Source organism: Platalea leucorodia (genome assembly GCF_965183815.1).
Source record: "Platalea leucorodia genome assembly, chromosome: 2".
NCBI lineage: Eukaryota > Metazoa > Chordata > Aves > Pelecaniformes > Threskiornithidae > Platalea > Platalea leucorodia.
In genome coordinates, this window is record NC_138824.1 from 100777935 (window position 1) to 100794835 (window position 16901).

Sequence of the window (16901 nt, forward strand, 5' to 3'; positions counted from 1 at the left end):
CCACTGAGCTCCTTCAGGCTGGAAGAGCCCTATTCCAGCAGCCACTTAAGCCATCTCAGAACCTGTGAGAGTTTATTTTTTTTCCCCTTAAAATCCCAACAGCTGCTTTCTTTATTACTACACAAGGATTTCACTTTTGTTTAAAAACACCCAGCCTTCCTGCCAGTAAAAGAAAGCCTAAAGGTGCAAACACTAGAAGTTTAAAAGCCAGTAATCCTTTTATTTTTCAGTCTTCAACACTTGGCACTGGTGACAAGGACAACATCCGATAGTGAAATACCTGTGCAAGTGAGCTACTGCGTAAGGCTAAGCTGCCCATCTACACAACATGAATGCTCTGTCTGAAAAGAGTATTTTTAGGGAACAGGGGAGGAGAGACTCTGTCGTTCTGTAGGCGCCAGAAGAGCGTGACCTGGCTTGCTTTCTGGGAGGGGAACATCTACAAGAGGATCCTCAGCAGATCCCCTCCTGTCTAACAAGCTGCACACTCATACACACTGAGCACTTCAAGGGTCTCTATCCTTGCCGCCTCCTCTCACTTGCAGAAACTCAATCAAACTGAATTCTCTATTCCTCTTTTAAACTTGCCAGAACTAATCATATAACCCTTCTTTCAGTAAGAAACCAGACTTTGAGATCCCCAGCTGTTTTCTGAACAAGAAACTTAAACAAATCTGAGCTGCTGTCTCCCCCCAGTGTCAGCATATTTTCTTGTTTAAGGCTGCAACCACGGCACATAGGATGCCCAAGGGGAAAAAAGGTTGCCGTAACCTATCCAGTGATAGCATAGATCAAAACTCTACCCTGGTATGTCAGAGAACAGATAGTGGCTCAGGTTTGGGAATGGATAAAATCTCTTCTTCTTTTGGAAACTCTAGGATATCAGCCTGCTGTGACACCCATCACAAGCTCCAGCGGTTATCTATGCTCCGAAGTGAAGGAAAAAAGCAGCAAGCTTGGACGAGATTTGAAGTCTTACACGTACAAAGAGGTTTTCTGATTTTGCTGTAGAGGCAAAAAAGTGCTGATGTGGAGGACTTCTGAGGAGACTCCTCACAGCTGCTTTCTCCCCCGTTCAAGCCAGGGACAAAAAAAAAAAGAGGCTCTTTGTGTTAATTCCCTTCTTGCACATGTTTGGCAAGGTAGGGCCCCCAGATTTTAACACCAGTCTTGATTGCTTTGTGTGCCAAATGGTGCCCAATTGCTTTGATCCTAAATGACTTGCTTTAAAGGGAGATCGTGTACCTTTCATTCTGCTTACAGAGCAATTGCATTGGAGAATACCTCTGCTTTCAGTTTAAAAAACAAAAGCAGCTTATTATTACTATTGGTCTACAAAAATCTGCTCTTGGTTGAGAGTCTAAAAAAAAACTAGATTGGGGCCAATATTCAAAGGCAACCGGTGACTGCATGGAGCCAAGACATCGCTTACTTTTGATGCTAGCGGCCACTACACAGGCCTGACAATTTCGTGTTACGGTTTGGGCGCGTGGCTTAGCTAAGTACCTTGGTGCCTTTCCCTCAATAGCTGTTTAATGGAGGTGGTTAGCCGAGTCTGTTCTCACTGAACACCGCAGAGCCATTTAATTAAATTACCATTCAATTCCACCTTTGCATAGACAGATGACTGCTGAGACCGTAAACTGCTGTTTTACAACGGCACTACACATTCCCTAGCCCGGCAGTCCTCAGGCTGCCGTAGCAAGGCTACTGCTCTATCCCGGGAATGGGTTTCTGCAATACTTACATTCCCCAGTCACCAAGGTGACCGCATGAACAGCGAGATTTTAAAAATCACTGCAGGTCCTGGGGAGTAGCTCCACCACAGCGAGAGCTCTCTGAGCACCAGCCGTATCAGCTGCACACAAACTTTGTCAGGTAACGCCTGAAAGAGGGATACTGCAGCAGCGCGGGCTGGCGTGGCCACAGCCGGCACCTCAGCCCACAGCCGCAGGGAGAGGGCAGGAGTGAGCCGTCCCAGAGGCCTCCCACATCCCGCTGGGCTCCCAAGGCTTCTCCAAGGGCCCTTCACTTCTCCTCCTCCCTCCTCTCCCCTCTCCACTGTCACATTTCAGCTTCACCTTAACTTCCGAGGATCTAGGAAGTGCTTTATAATGGAAACGTGAAGGCAAACGTACCCATTGGCACTGCTGCACATGCCTAAGTCTTTATTTCTGTGAAAAAGCTCTGCTCTGCTGATTAACCTACCGTGACCGAGTTAGCTTAGCCTCCGGGATTTGGTGTTATTGCACATGCAGGAGCAGCTAGTAATGGTAATGAAAGCACCCTCTGCTTCACAGTAGTAAATAGAGAGCCAGTTCTCAGATACCGTGCATAGCGAAACAATGTAAGAAACCTTCTAGCATGAAACTTCCTCAAAGGTTTTCATACTGACACTGTCATTTGCATTACCCTAAGGAAGTCGTAGGTATGGAAAGTGGTTTGAGAAAGACCTGCCCAGAAAAGCTCCTCTCCTGCATTTGTGCATCTGGATTCAATAAAGGGCCCACAAGTCTCAGATTTACACCCTTCCAGGAAGCAGCTGCTCTGAAGAAGTTGCATAGAGCCCTCTCCATTCCCCTCTGTCTGTCCATGAACCTTGTACACACCCATGATGGATTCAGAGTGTTTTTCTCTTTAAAACCAGCCACCTCCTTGCAGCTAATCTTTAAAAACTGCCTCCTCTGCAGCTCTAACTGTAGCATTTGAGTAAGCAGCAACCAAGGCCATTACTTTTTTTTTTTAACAAAGGGTTTTTTATTGCATAAATAGAGGCTTCGATATTTTGCTGTACATATAAAAAGTTGAGATACAGTTTAAGCAAATGTTACTCTTGAGGGTTTTATTCCTTTGACACATCCTTCATCTACTGAAAGGCTTCGTTCTCCCAGGAAAGGAATCCAGTGCAAGCTGCCAAGTGCCAGAAAATCTGCAGGGCGGGGAAACAGCAGTGAGAACAGCAGGCATGATACGCTGGCAGCACATGGGCTAAATCTGCCTGCCCATGTGGCACACTGCAATCGGAGCTCATCACAGCTCTGCGGTGCCGACACCGAAGAACATTTTTAGGGTAGAAGAATTCACCCCTTCTCGCAGTCCCATTATAGAAAGACATGGCTGACAATCTGAGAGATGGCAGAATTTAGGAAGGACTGGGCCTCTGGTGGGCAACACTAGGTGACTGGCCAACTAGGGTATTTTCTGTGAAATCAGAGATGCTTTAATGCCATTCAACAAGGCCAGCGTCACGTGCTGGACACAGAGACCTTGCGGGATGAGCTCGTTACCCTGGCGCAGCAATCCCTTGGGCTATGGGCTCTGCCAGGCAGAACTCCCTGGGACCCAGCGCTGCACACACAGCAAGGTATGGTCTGCTCATTACAAGTAGCAGGCTTGCTCACTTGCAGGGCAGCCCATCTTTCATTTGTTTAGCAATAAAACTCCTTATAACTTACTCTGCTTGACTTACTCTGCAAAAATGGAAAGAAGGGTTCTCACAGCATTTTCCAGTGGCTAGCTAAACTGATTTAAAACAAGAGTTTAAAATGGCACAAGTCTGCCCAGAGACAAGTCCTCAATCTGATGTGAACAGGAGACACCTTTGTTTCTGTTGTTTTTCCTATGCGAATGAACCACTTCATTCCCATGGTTATTTCCAGGGCCCCATTTCTAGTCATAATTTCCAAACCCTGTGGCACAAAATACAAGTGATAGGTTTGAAAGCAAAACTAGTAAACATTTCTAAAAACTGAAACTCTCTTCATATGTGAGGTGACACCCTCAAAAGGGGGAAGTAAGTTTTTTAGTTTAATAAAGAGTAACATTACATCAAACTCCCACTGAGCTTACAAAGGGCAGGCAGGAATAGAATTCCCATTTTGCTGCAGAACAGAGAGATGTGAAACAAACTGATACAAAAATCACACACCAGGCAAGTCAGGGAATATAATCTTAGCGCTAGTCAGCACTCATTTTGCTAATGGACTTGATCCAATAAGGCAATGATTGTTTAAACTTTGAAAACAGTGGGAAGGAATTCAGCACACAGGGAAAGAAAACACAAAATTTAAGAATTTTTGCAATGTTCATTTTGCTCTTTTATGCAGAAAGCTGTCAATTTTTCTCAGTGAAGTATATATGGTGGATGTTACATAGCATAACCTGTAGCATTTCTGTTACCTTGGGAAGCTCCATGGCATGAGATTTGGCGCTTCCAGCTAAACTGTCTACAACTTGTCAAGTATTTAACTAATATGGAATGGCTGATGCTTTTCTATCTTAGTTATGTGATTTAAGGCCACGAGGTCTGACTGCATCGTCCTGTCTGTCGTGCTTCTCATGCATTTTTTGCCAATTTAACCATCTCTTCACATATCAGGATCTCCTGTGCAATTGGGTGGGCGTAAAAATTCAGGGAAATTAAGAGCAGAGAAGGAATACTGTGCTAAGATCTCCTAAATCACAAAACATGGCTGCCAAGTTTTCTGGTGGCAACCACAGTTCTTTCTTACAAAGAATGGGCACGACACGGGTGTGCAAATACGCTGAAGCACCACAGGAGACAAGGATTACAAGAACTCAGATAATGGTGATAGTTCCAATTGCACAATCCAAATGTATCCAAGCCAAAACATAATGGGATTAATATGTCAATGCCATTATCGAACACCAGGATGTTGAATAAATTCTATACCTGAGAGACTCTTCAATCATCCTTCTTCTCCACTTCTGTTTTCAATTTCTCTTCACGTTCCCTCTTCAGTTTTTCTTCAATTTTTTTGCTCTGGTACATTTTTACTCCAGCAAACGCTAAGCAAAGAATCAATGTTTTAGCTGCCAAAATGTACATCAGCAACGGGAAATTCTCCAAAGCCTGAAATGCAAAGCAATATATTTAAGCTGTTACTGGAACACTTGGACAATTAAAAATGAATCTACAGGGATGCTATACAGCTTCCTACAGCAACAGCATTATTCAAAGCAATGGTAATGCTCCTCTGTTCATGCTTTTTTTTCTGTAGGAAACTTTAAACTAGGCAGATAAACGTCTCGGGGAAAGGACAAAAACAAGTTCACTCAAGTTTGTATATGAAGCTCCTTTGAACAGGTCTTTGTTGCTTTTGCTTGCTTTACAGCAGATGGAATATTGGCATGATCTAGAGCTGAAAAAGGGGAAGAACTGAACATCTTAGGATAATTGTAAAAGTGGAAATGCTTCTGAACAATTCTCACATAAGCAATGAATCCATGCATATCAGCTATCAGATGTCATCCCCAAAGACACCTTTGTGCTCCTAGAAATTTTAATCCATGGTAGTTTTGCAATTAATGTGCCCAGATCTAGAAGGTATAGATAAAGGCCTTTAAACTGGAAGAAAAGTAAAAAAACCCACAGCTTCCAATGATTCAGTTTCAGGAGGTTTTAATGCCTGGAACCACCGAAATTGCACAACATATTTCAATGTTATAAAAGCATGCTACTGTAAGTGTACATGGAGTGGAAAATAAAAGTGCAGATGGGTAACACTGTGAACTCAGAATACAAATATAACAAGAGCAGCACAGGCATTCACTGAAAGATGTCGATTCCAGAAGGGTACTGAAGGTACATTAACTTCCCAGCACACTGTATCAAAGAGCCACCTGGCCAGCAGGATCGGTCCAGTGATGCACGGTAGGTTCACGGTGCCAGCTCCCCCTTAGCGAGCCTCCCAGTGCCCCCCTGTAGCCTTAGCAGGCCTTCCAGCACCTCATAAAGCTGTTCGGCCATTGTCAAACCACTGAATTTAGAAAAAGCCTTGTATCCATATGCCATGAGCGTGTCCCTTTAAAGTCCACAAATCAGAGGCTCAAGTGGGGTCTTTTATAATGCTGATCTCTACAAGCTGCACATTACCATTGACATCAGGCCACTCCCCTCTAATTTTGCTAAAAACCATCATCGTCTGTCAATCTCCCCACATATTAAAAGTGGCAATCTCTTTAAACCACAGCTCTGCAACACCAGAAAGGTAAAGCCAAGGCTTGGGGTTAGCATTGCTTTCTTGATAAATGGTTTGATTTAACATGTTAAAATTGTTAATACATGAGGTACTTGCTCAAACATTTCTGTGCCTTACATGTGTACCCTGCAGAGTGTTTATGGCCCCAATACACTAAATGACATAGCAGAGAAAATACCCTCCAGTAATGAAAGGATCTGAGGAAAGAGCAGCGGGAGAAAAACCTTGAAAGAGGAAAGCCAGGAGGAGCAGAGGGAAGCAAAGCAGAGCTTGACTACCGGCTCTGCGCTCAAGTCTAAAGTGTGAGGGCCCAACAGCAAGTACTGGGGCCAGCCCGCAAGGTGCAAGCATGTATGGCAAGAAAGGACTACAACGACGAGTCCCCTGTCCCTAAGGTGCAGAGAGTGTGGTGGTTAAATAACCTTCACCTAGGCAAGGAAACCATCTTTAAACACAGGACCCACCCAACCACATCTTACATGCACCTGCTTGAAAGAGCACAAATTCACTGCTTTATGAATGTGAAACATCCTCACCTTCCAGTTAAATGCCACCATCTCGGCTGCGTGATGATATTGTCAGTCCCACAGCAGGCTGCAACCAGCACTGATGAGCGTCACACTTCTAAAGGCACAGACTGGGGCAGGAGCATCTTGAAAAAATGGAAATTAAAAAAAAATTAGCTGATCTGTTTCTACTCAGCATATCCACCCTGCACCTCTCTGACAAGCTTATCTGCTGCACAGCACCTGGCAGCGTACCAGTGCCACATGGCTCAGGAATGACCTACATGGGCCTTTTTGGAGCTGAGTGACAGGAGCAACGTCCGTGCTGCTGAAGGACAGGGGTTTGACAGGCCCCAGGCAGGTGCCACACTTGTGCAGAGCGGAGGCTGCGCCTCCACCGTGCGCGGCACATCCCAGCAGCTGCCCAACCAAAAACAATGCCGGCTGCTTTCAAAAGCTTGACACGTGTGCACATCACACTGCCTCACTGATATTTGAGATGTAGCGGACAGAAGCGCACCCAGAAGAGCTGTCTTGTGGTTTTTAAGCCCACCTGCCCTGTTCAGAGCCTGAATGCCTAAAGAATCCTAGTATCTAATATCATTTACCAGTTCTCTCTGATTTACTAATAAATTAAATTCTCCACGCAGCCCATAATAACACAGAAGCGAACTAACCACTCACTGGATCCCTTGAGTGGTGAACATATGTTTCAGAGCTGAACTTCAGGGCTGAGAAATGCCCAAGGGGATGCTGAGGGCTGCAGCACAGCCGCGACGCTGCCCTCCGGTCTCTGCTTGCTGCTCCACGAGCACTGACACCGTTTCAGCTGCTGGATTTCAAATTAAGCACGTTTCTCTGCCTGACCCCCTCGAGGTGTCTTCCTGTATGTGTAACAACAGAGTCACTGTTGAAAAGCAGGAGGAAGCCCTACAGCTTAGTCCAAACCTTCGCCAGCAGCTGGGCTGAATAAATCACCACCATGTCACAATAGCTGCTGTTGACCCTTCTTCAGAAACACGGAGTCAAGTAAATGTTCTTGCAGCTCCTGCGCTGCTCAGCCAGCTTCTTCACAGATGCCCTTATTTCTCCAGCTAGGGCATCCTCTTCTCTACTCTTCCCCCAGCTGCAAAATCCTCAGCCTGCAGAGACCACCCTGGAAACATCCCCATGGAGAGACACCACTGGAGACCTCTGTTACCAAGATCGAACTATACGGAAGCAGTGGCACGGCCAACTCATTTGTCATTCAGTATTTACTGTGTTGATCCTGAGTTGTGCAGCTCCCTTGTCCTGTTGACAGAATGTCAGGCAACTGTGAACTAACGAGTCAGTAGTATTTCACCTCCAAAAAAAAGGCGCTTGAACTTCTGATGTTTCCTCCAGAATTTCAGTGACCGTTAAGATCCGAAGTCCCCTGCCAGACGGTCACAGCAAAAATCCCGTATCAGAGCAGAATCTGGTTCTCAGTGCACGGTTCAGATGGCTACATGCTTCTCAATGAAACCCAAGTTACACAAGCCTGGCCTGATCTGAAGGGACTGCACTGCCCAACTTGGGTGGCCTCATCTCAAAATGCTGACTTGGGTGGGGGCTTCATCAGACACAGTCTTCACTCTTCTCCTAAATTGCTGTAAATTCTGTGCTTCAGTCAGAATCAATTTTGCAACACATTGTAAAAAGGCAAGAATTCAGCCATTCAAAGACAGGCTAGCATCTGGCATATGATGCTGAAAATGGGGCTTTAGTGATTTTTTACGTTCAGAAAAAGTTTTAGACTCAGCAAACGTTATGCGAGCCCATCTGCAGGGTCTGATTGCAGGGTACTGTCCCACCAGCAAGAAGCAGCGTATAGCATGTATCACAGTGTGCACTCCTGTGAATGCTCTTGGTTGCGAGTCGATTATTTAAGCATTCAGCACAACACTTCTGTAATATTTCCGCTCTGCTGAGACACAAGCCTGAATCTGCCTGAACTGCGTATCCACCAGGAGTAGCTGCACTGAAGTCACAAAGGACAATAGGGGAAGAAATTCTCCCTTTGTTCTGAACAGTGGTGTTTTGACCCAAAATGTTTCCTGTGAGAGCTGACGCTTTTGATGGCCTGTCCTCACAGTGTCTTCTGTGGCTGGAACTGAGCAGGGAAGCCACCGCTCTCTCCATGTTGCATTCCCACATCCTGTGCCACCAGCCTCCGGTGGTCAAGCACTTCTCCCCATTTCGCCTCTTGACTCTTCCAGTCTCCATTTTGATCCAGACCTTATTAAATACAGGTGAAACCTCAGGACAGAAAAAAATGGGGTGAGCTGGGGCACAAGGCAGGGAGAAGAAAGTGGAAAAAGGAGAGAAAAAGGCAGGATTCACTTCACATTTGAAAAAAACAATTTGTTAGCACTGAGGTCATCAATTCAAAAGCAAAAAGCTCAGACGCTGTACTTTCAAGGTTGTGATATCTTAAAAGTATGCAGGCAACTAAACAGCTGAAGTTTCGTGTTTGCCTTTTCAGAGGCAGATAAGGCACAGATAGGAGTTCAGAACACATCTACAGACAGGCATTGTTCGTTCCCCAGGAAAATGCAAGCTCCCTTAACAAACAGCACTACTGAGCCCCGTGGAAGGTCAGTATTACCTTCACTCACAAGGAGGTCTCATGTTGAGCCACATGAGAAAGAAACAGCAGTGCTAGGTTCTGCCTGAAGCCCTGCCAGAGACTCCGTGACATCACGTACTGGTAGACTCCTGAGCAAGGTAGGGATAAAATGGTATCACTCTCACACGTATCAGTGGCCTTCTGTACCATGACTGCACCTCGCCATCGCTAGCCTATTTACACTCAGACCTTCTCTGTGAAGCAGATCAAACTACTGCAGATGGGAAATGAAGAGAGTGTATCGCACACCTCAGCGCTGTACTAGCAACCCTTCATTAGCTCCAAACGCTGTGAGGTCTTCTGGGTCCAGAGCAGGCACTGAGAGTCACCAACGCAGCCCTAGAGGCTCATGTCCTCAGCAGGGCTGAAGAGTTCTCAGGGAGGGCTGCACCAAGTCCCAGAGCTAGACTTCAGCTGATACCAGCCCCAGGATCTCTGCACAACGCTGTGTTGTGCAACACAGACCACCCCAGACAAAGGAGTTGGGCCCCAGTCAGATGGGAAGTCTGTGGTGGAGCACAGAATTGAATCCAGGTCTCTCAGCCACTGAATTACAGCTCCAGTCTACCACAGCAACCACATCACAGCCCAGCCACTCACACCATTGTTTGCTTATGCAGCAGCAGAGTATTAACTGGCCTGCACACAGCAGAAAACGTCCGCACAGGCATCTGGGTACTCACAAACCCACTTGAGTTGTCTTGGCTGACAGTCTCACTCAGCCTGCCAATAACTCCATCTAGTCAATAAAATGGGACTCGAGATGTTCTTTTGTCTACTGGGGATTTCTGAGCATCTCCATTTTATCCACTTTGTGAAAAGCTGTAAAAGACACCAGCCTTGGAAAGCAGTGAGCTACTAGGGTTACATGACTGCATTTAAAATGGAGTGACGGCTGAGTACGTCCTGAGCTAGAGAAGGGGTTTCATTCCACCTGTCTCTTGTTGCTGCTTTCTTTAATGCACATATTTTAGGAAGCAAAACGCATGCTTCCCACCTGGACAGTAACTGGAGCACTCACCTTTACACATGACCTGCTGCGTCATGCATCAGGCTTAGCATCTGCAAGACAAGCCTCCTCCTCCAAAAAAAAAAAGACTACTGGGTCATGGGAAAACAGTAATATGGCAAAGCCCAACGGCTGCAGAGAAACACAGTGGAAGCAACAGTGAGCCAGAGCTGCGGCACTAAGAATCCATCACAAACCACTGCCACAAGATGCAGCGGTTACATTAAGTCAGAAGCACTCAGACCTGTGTACACTTACTACCTACATGTGTAGGTAGGTCAAGACATCATTCCATAAAAAGACCTGTGTAATCACTCAGTTTATATTAGTGTGTCTGATAAAGAAATTCCTAAACTAACATCAACTCAAGGAACATCAAAAACCTAAAGCTGTATACGATCTTCATACCTGAAGAAGCAGAAATTAAAATATTAGTGATTCCTCTCGCAGCTCCTCACATGCTCCAAACTCTGGAAAATAAGAACAGAGCAGATGGGATGTATCAGTCATGGTGGCTGGATTAAAATCAAAGCAAACCAAAACCAAAAATGTCAGTGGCACATCAGACAGTTCCACTGTGCGTCCCAGGGCATCATTTCAGCCATGTCCCAGGGTCCTTGCAAGCTGCAGGCCCTCGCTTGCTGCCACCACCTTGCCCTAGGAGGGCCTGCTGGGCTGGCAGCCTCCGCTGCCTCCATTCTGACCACAGCTCTGCCCTGGTCCCTGGTCGCCTTCCCTGGTCCCTGCAGCACCAGTGCCCAGCACAGCCAGCAACCCACACACGCACTTTTGGAAACCAAACTTTTTCAAAAAATGTAACTTCAGATCCCTCTTTCTTACTTATTTGCTTCATTTTTTCTGAAGAAAACAACGAAACTCGGCAGATTCATAGCCAGTAAAGCGCACTTCCAGGCAGCCGTGCATCGTACCCTGTGGCAAGATGCCAGGACTACACCGAAACAGGCCCGCCTGCGGTTTATGGCCAGCGAGCGTGTCGCCAGCAGCTCTTAAACCTCGCACTCCCTCGTCCGAGAGGCGGCCGGGAGGCCGCAGGTTACGGCCAGGGGACTCCTGCGGCCGCCTCGCACGGCTGCTGGTGCCAGGGGCCAGGGTGGGAGCGAGGCCTGTGCGGGGGTCAGGCAGGCAGGGCGGCAGGCAGGCAGCCGGGGAGGGCAGGGCAGGGCGGCAGGCAAGCAGGGCGGGCAGGCAGGAGGACAGGCAGGGTACAGGCAAAGGAAGGCAGGCTGGCCAGGAGTGGGCTGGCCGGGGGGGACGGTGGGCAGGCAGGGGGGCTGGAGGACAGGCAGGGGAGGCAGGTGGACAGGCAGAAGGGCAGGGCAGGCAGGAGGGCAGGAGAAGGCTGAGGGGAGCGGAGGGTTCCGGGGCTGGCAGGCAGGGGATCAGGCCGGAGGGCAGGCAGCGGTGCAGGCAGAGGAGGCCCGGTCGGGACGGGGGGGCCGCCCCGCTCCTGCCCGATCTCGCCCCGCCGCCCCCGCCAGCCCGCCTCGTTCCCCGGGCACCGCGGGCGGCCGCGCCAGCGAGGGGTGAGGGGGAAGGCCCGGGAAACGCGTCTCCTACCTCACGGGGCGGCCATGGCTCTGGGCGGGCGGGCGCGACAAACTACATCTCCCGGCAGCGGCAGCGGCAGGGCCCGGCGGGGCAGGGCCCGGCAGAGCGGCCGCGTCCTCCCGCCTCCCCCGCAAAGGCGCCGTGCCTCGGCCGCCGCCTGAGGCGGGAGCGGAACGTAGCCCCCTGTTTCTGCCACAAAAATAATAATTTTGAGGTAAAGCAGTCCCCACGTGTCCCAGAGGTGTAGGTCCGAGGGCAAAGCAGCCCAGGTTCCCCTTCTCGGCTTCGCTGTGCAGCCTTACCGCCGCCTGCCAGCCACCGGGAGCGGGGCCGGGCCAGAGGCGGGAGCCGCCGCCTGGTTTTGGCGGGGAGCGGGGCCTGAGCGGGTGGGTGAGCCGCTGGGGATGCTGGTGCACCCGGAGGGCTTCTGCGGGGCTGCTCCTCCGACTGCCCCTTGCCGAAGGCCCAGGTGGCCTCGCCCCCCGCCCCGGCCCGGGCGGCCCGCAAGCTGCCGGGGAGCGCACCCGTGACAGCAGCGGGGGGGCGGGCAGGCGGCCCCAGGCCAGCCGGGGAGGTGGGGGAACGGGGGCATGCCGGGTGGGGAGGGACTCGCCAGATGGCTGTGCTGGGACCTGACAAGCCTTCCCCAGCGCTCACGGACTGAGATGATTCAAAGGCTTCTTACTGCGCCAGCAAAAGGCACATCTGGAGCATGACAGCGGCTGCTCTGCCAAATCTCAGGCACAATCCGGTCTCCAAAACAAGCCAAAGCTTCCCAACAAAAGAGGCCCTTTTCTTTTTCATTTCTTTTTAACACAAGCAAAACAAAATTGTCAGAAATGCAGCGCCAGACATGGCTGAAGTGCTTCAGGCAAAACTTTCTAAAAACAAACAACGAGCCCACACGACAGACAGCCAGCATAGGAACTTTTAGCTTAAGCGATTTAAGTCTGGCAACATGAATAGGAGCTAAACCCAGAGTCTTACCAAAGGAAGCACGTTTTAATACTAGAAGTGTCACCAGTTCTGCTTCTGATTATTCCCTGAGAGCCAGCGTTGTGATACTTCAGCAGCACAGGAGAAGATAAACCATGTTGAAAACCCATTTCCCAGCCAGTGGAAACCAGTACCCAACACGGGAAACCCTTAGGAAGCACGGCAATGGGACAGCCTTGAGAGCTGGGTATAGAAATCCCTCCTCTGAAAGCCACAGGGCAGGATCTCAGCGGTTTACACTGAGCCCTGGCTGATGGGGTGTAACCAGGGCCTCCATCACCCAGGTACACAGATTGCTCTGGAGAACCAAGGAGCAGCAGAAGAGACAGCTTGGCCAGCTATGGACTTGAGGACAGATGATGAACCTCTGGAAGCTGCCCTGGGCAACCAGGACATGGTCCTAGATGAAACGGCTAGTTTAGCAGCTCTTCTGCTATAAAACAGGCCTTGCCAGAAGGCCATGAGTCAATCTTTGCTGCCAATGAACAATGAAATAAAAATGGCAGCCAGATCATTAAAAAAATATTTCAAAATGAATGTGTGTAGGTATAGGTTACATCCTATGATTCATACTATAACACATTGTTCAGTCAATAGATGGAGATTTTGATATTTTACTGTACATTTTCAAGTTATTTTTTAAGATGGGCTTAAGTCATACAGTTTGGATCTAAATCAGAACTTTTGACCACTAATTCACAGTTATTCTGAATGGGAACATCCAGATCTGCTTCTGGATTTAAAAAATGCTAAAAAAAAATCAAGTTATTCATTCTCTAGGTTTTATTTTCCTGAACAGCAGAATATCAAAGCAAAGCACAATCATGCATTTTTCTTGAGTGTTCCCAGAGCAGCTGTGCCAAAGCCATGGGAAACAGTAATGTTGGTTTCCTCAGCACTCCGTTCCACACTGACCTGTCTGTTCATTTAATGAACAGTTTCACGGCTATTTGTAATTCCAGTGAGTTCCCTACATGTGGTTTTATGATTTCCTCGTTGCTGGCGTTTCCAAAAATTCAAGGTGATTCAGGGCCTGTTTTCTCCCTTGCACCCAAGTTTGCATGGATCACACACTTGAGGTCTTCTGGATTCAGAACCTGGCTTTTATACTTCTCGCCCCAGTCCTCAACGATGTACTGATGATAGGGGTCATTGGAGTGCTCTCGCCTCTTTGATTTCACAGTACTCACCAAGATCGCCACAATAATGAAGGAGAACATCCCAATCATCACCATCAAATAAAGGATAACATAGTCAAAGTTCTCAGCATCAACCTTGGCTTGCAATTTATCTGCCGCTTCTGTCATGTTTTTCCTCCAGCCATTCATGTAAGTGAGAAAGGTTTCCTTGAAAATATCTTCCACCGCCCAAGTGAAGTTTCGCATTTCGGCCATCCTTGCAAGTTACGGTTACTAAAGACAACATGATACTTATGTTAATCAAGTATCTATACTAAAACAGTTACATTGGTTTCTTTTGTCCGCATTATGACAATTAAATAATAACACCTGCCACTTGCTGGTGAAAATGTAGTACCAATTTTAGATCAGCTGAGGATCCCCATCTCTGAGTGGTTCAGTGTGTTCAGAGACCCAGGGAGGTCCTACTCCTCTCCTCACTCAGGTTACTTTTGGTCTGCGGGAAGCCAAATATGCTTTGGTGAAATCCAGTGAGCGTGGGCCCTCGTGACCTACGTTGCAGGGGTGGAGGCACTCTGCCTTCCCTATGGAGGCAGTAGCTCTCAAGAAGCTGTGAGAAAAGCCACTGTCCCTCTCTGCCTTTCCTACATAAAGAGGAGGGTGTGAGTGCATTGCAGCCGGCTAGCCTGCAAAAAGCAAAGGGTCTGGTACAGGATTTCAGTCTGATGCTCCCGTGTAACACCTGTCCTTCAACGCTTCAGCCCGACCAAGCCCTACAACATGTGGCAAAGCTTCCACAAAAAGTCACTCAATCTCAGTGCAGTCTTCAAGTAAGGATGAGCTTACTGCAGCCTGTGGTAAGGGCTGCTGAATTTTCATCACTAATAAGAAATTGCAGTGTCTTCCCAACTTGAGTTCAGCAATCTGCCTTCCTCTGCTTGTTGGAGTAGCCTTGTGATACCAGCGTGCACAGAACAGGCACACACACAGGGAAGGACGCACGTACACGTGCACGTAGGTCTCTGCAATTATACCCTCACACACACTGAAACACAGGGGATAAAGGTAATCTAATGAAAGTAAGCAATCCAAATACAAACTGCCTTGGTTTTTTTTTTGTGTGTGTAAAATATCTGCTTTTTGATTCAGAACAAGAATTACTATGCTTTTTCAATAGGAAATAAAGAATTACCAACAGAAACTTACCTTTCCTGTGTCCTTCTCTAATACGATGCACGGTAAAAATCAGGATTTTAAAACTCCACTGAATAATGTGATGATAGTCTTGAAAGGAGCAGAGAGATCTTAAACTTTAAGTAGCCTCCAGCCTGCGCAAGGCTATAAGCAATTGTTAAATAAGTGCCTTGTACTGCACGCTTTATGTTTATATTAAATCTAATGCTAAATCTAATCTCACCTGGAAAGTCAAATACTGGCTGACAGCTTACATCAGTCATCCTGTCAGATGCTGAGTACTGCTCTTTGTGCTTATTACTGCACTTTCATATATTGTAAAAGAGCACTGTTGTGCTTTCTAGGGGTAAACATTGATACAGCTTGATCTTCGTTGACCCGGACAGAAAAAGAGCAACGATGACCTCTATAAAATAATAATGATACTAATACTAATACTAATACTAATACTAATACTAATACTACTAATAATAATAATTCCCTTGGCTGATATGGGCACGAGAGGCTGAGCACTGAGCAGGCAGTGTGAAAGACCTGCCAGCCTGCCAGGCTGCTTAGCACCCAAAGGGAAGAATTTTCTGCTCCTTCGCTTCCCCTGGGAGGTGGGCAATACGTGTCTTCTGTCTCTTTCTCTGTTCTTTCTGCTTCCTGCGTTTCATGTTTCCCCTGCCCTTTGCCATAAGCTCAGCCTTTCTCTCTCTTGCCCCTGCGTTCCCCATAAAGTCTGTTTTTCTTCTTCTTCCACCAGGATCGTGCTTGTTAGTGGCCAGCCCCTCCGTGAAGCCCTTGCTGTGGGGAGCAGGTCCTCAGACACGGCCAAGAACGGCCTCTCTGAGCTCCGCTCTGTGTGCGCCTCACTCGTGATCTGGAGCAGGAAAAAGACAAAAAATTATAAAAAAAATAAGCAGAATTAATTAATGTTGATTTTATTTCTAGCAAATAGCACATGCTGACACCTAACTGAAAGGCTCTGAGTCACACCTTAGAAAATAGCAGCGTGCTCAGTGAAATGAGACAACTTTGGTTTTCGTCAGCAGCGGTTCCTGGCCACAATGGGGACATCCAGGGGAGGGGGATTCAGGTGAGATTGTGGTGCAAAGTGCTCCACAAGCACATGGGCTGGGACAGACTTTCTGTAAAAAATATTTTCGTTTTACAGGTAGTCCTGCCTAAGCAATTTGCAGAGAAAGCAATTTCTCAGGTACCTCTGCTTTGAGGAAGATAAAGCAAACATGGACTACCACTGAAGCAACAGCGCACATCAGAAAAAGGGAGATACGCTGTTGGTATGGAAAAGTGTTAATCCCCGAGGAAGCCCTGCTAGTGCCGTGCCGCTGACATTGTCATGGTTACTGCTGTCGTTTCTTCTGGATGATTTTCTGTGCATGAACACCTCCCAGCACGGGGGCGAGCTGCTGGCAGCATTTCCTCTCTGATCCCCCGCTTCTCTCTGGCAGTTTCCCATGTGCCCTCAGCTTGGCCCCTCGAAGTTGAGGTAGCTGGCAAGCTGCTTCTCTTTGATGAAGCACGTAAGCCGGAGGGACCGCTGCAAGTCCAGCCTCCTGCATTGCGCAGCTGGAGACGCGCCCTGGTTGGTTCTGGCTGAATAAAGTCACTCGGAGCCACCAGCGTGCTGTTAGAGGAGCACCCAAATGCAGGGCTGTAAGCCTGGCTATGGAAATGAGAGAGGAACCATAGCCCTGGAGGTTCCCAAGCCGAGTAGCTTGGGAACTGCTGCCCTGGAATGCCAATAACCGGGTGAAAGACCTTATCCCTCCTTCAAGCAACCTCCTCTACCATCTGTTCCCGGCCAGTCCTGTTTGGCCAATACTTGCA

General features: G+C 48.0%; 1 protein-coding gene and 1 long non-coding RNA gene across 6 annotated transcripts; both read right to left on the bottom strand.

Annotated features, from left to right (window-relative positions):
• Positions 1-4693: 4693 nt before the first annotated feature.
• LOC309586815 lies at positions 4694-12060 on the bottom strand. 5 transcript variants are annotated; one of them, XR_014227448.1, is made up of 6 exons: positions 11746-12060; positions 10576-10637; positions 9138-10239; positions 7186-8767; positions 6539-6654; positions 4694-4809 (listed from the first exon to the last, which is right to left on the bottom strand). It is a non-coding gene; the product is annotated as an uncharacterized lncRNA (long non-coding RNA). The 5 variants fall into 5 exon arrangements; XR_014227449.1 differs by having other exon boundaries at positions 7186-8788; XR_014227450.1 differs by lacking the exon at positions 11746-12060 and adding an exon at positions 11008-11602 and having other exon boundaries at positions 7186-8788.
• Positions 12061-13748: 1688 nt separating this feature from the next.
• KCNE2 (potassium voltage-gated channel subfamily E regulatory subunit 2) lies at positions 13749-15205 on the bottom strand (the record flags this gene model as incomplete). The annotated part of the gene is made up of 2 exons (XM_082337918.1): positions 15078-15205; positions 13749-14144 (listed from the first exon to the last, which is right to left on the bottom strand). Exon 2 carries the CDS (start codon positions 14124-14126, stop codon positions 13749-13751), a length of 378 nt encoding a protein of 125 aa, XP_082194044.1. The 5' UTR covers positions 14127-14144; positions 15078-15205.
• Between the last annotated feature and the right edge of the window lie 1696 nt (positions 15206-16901).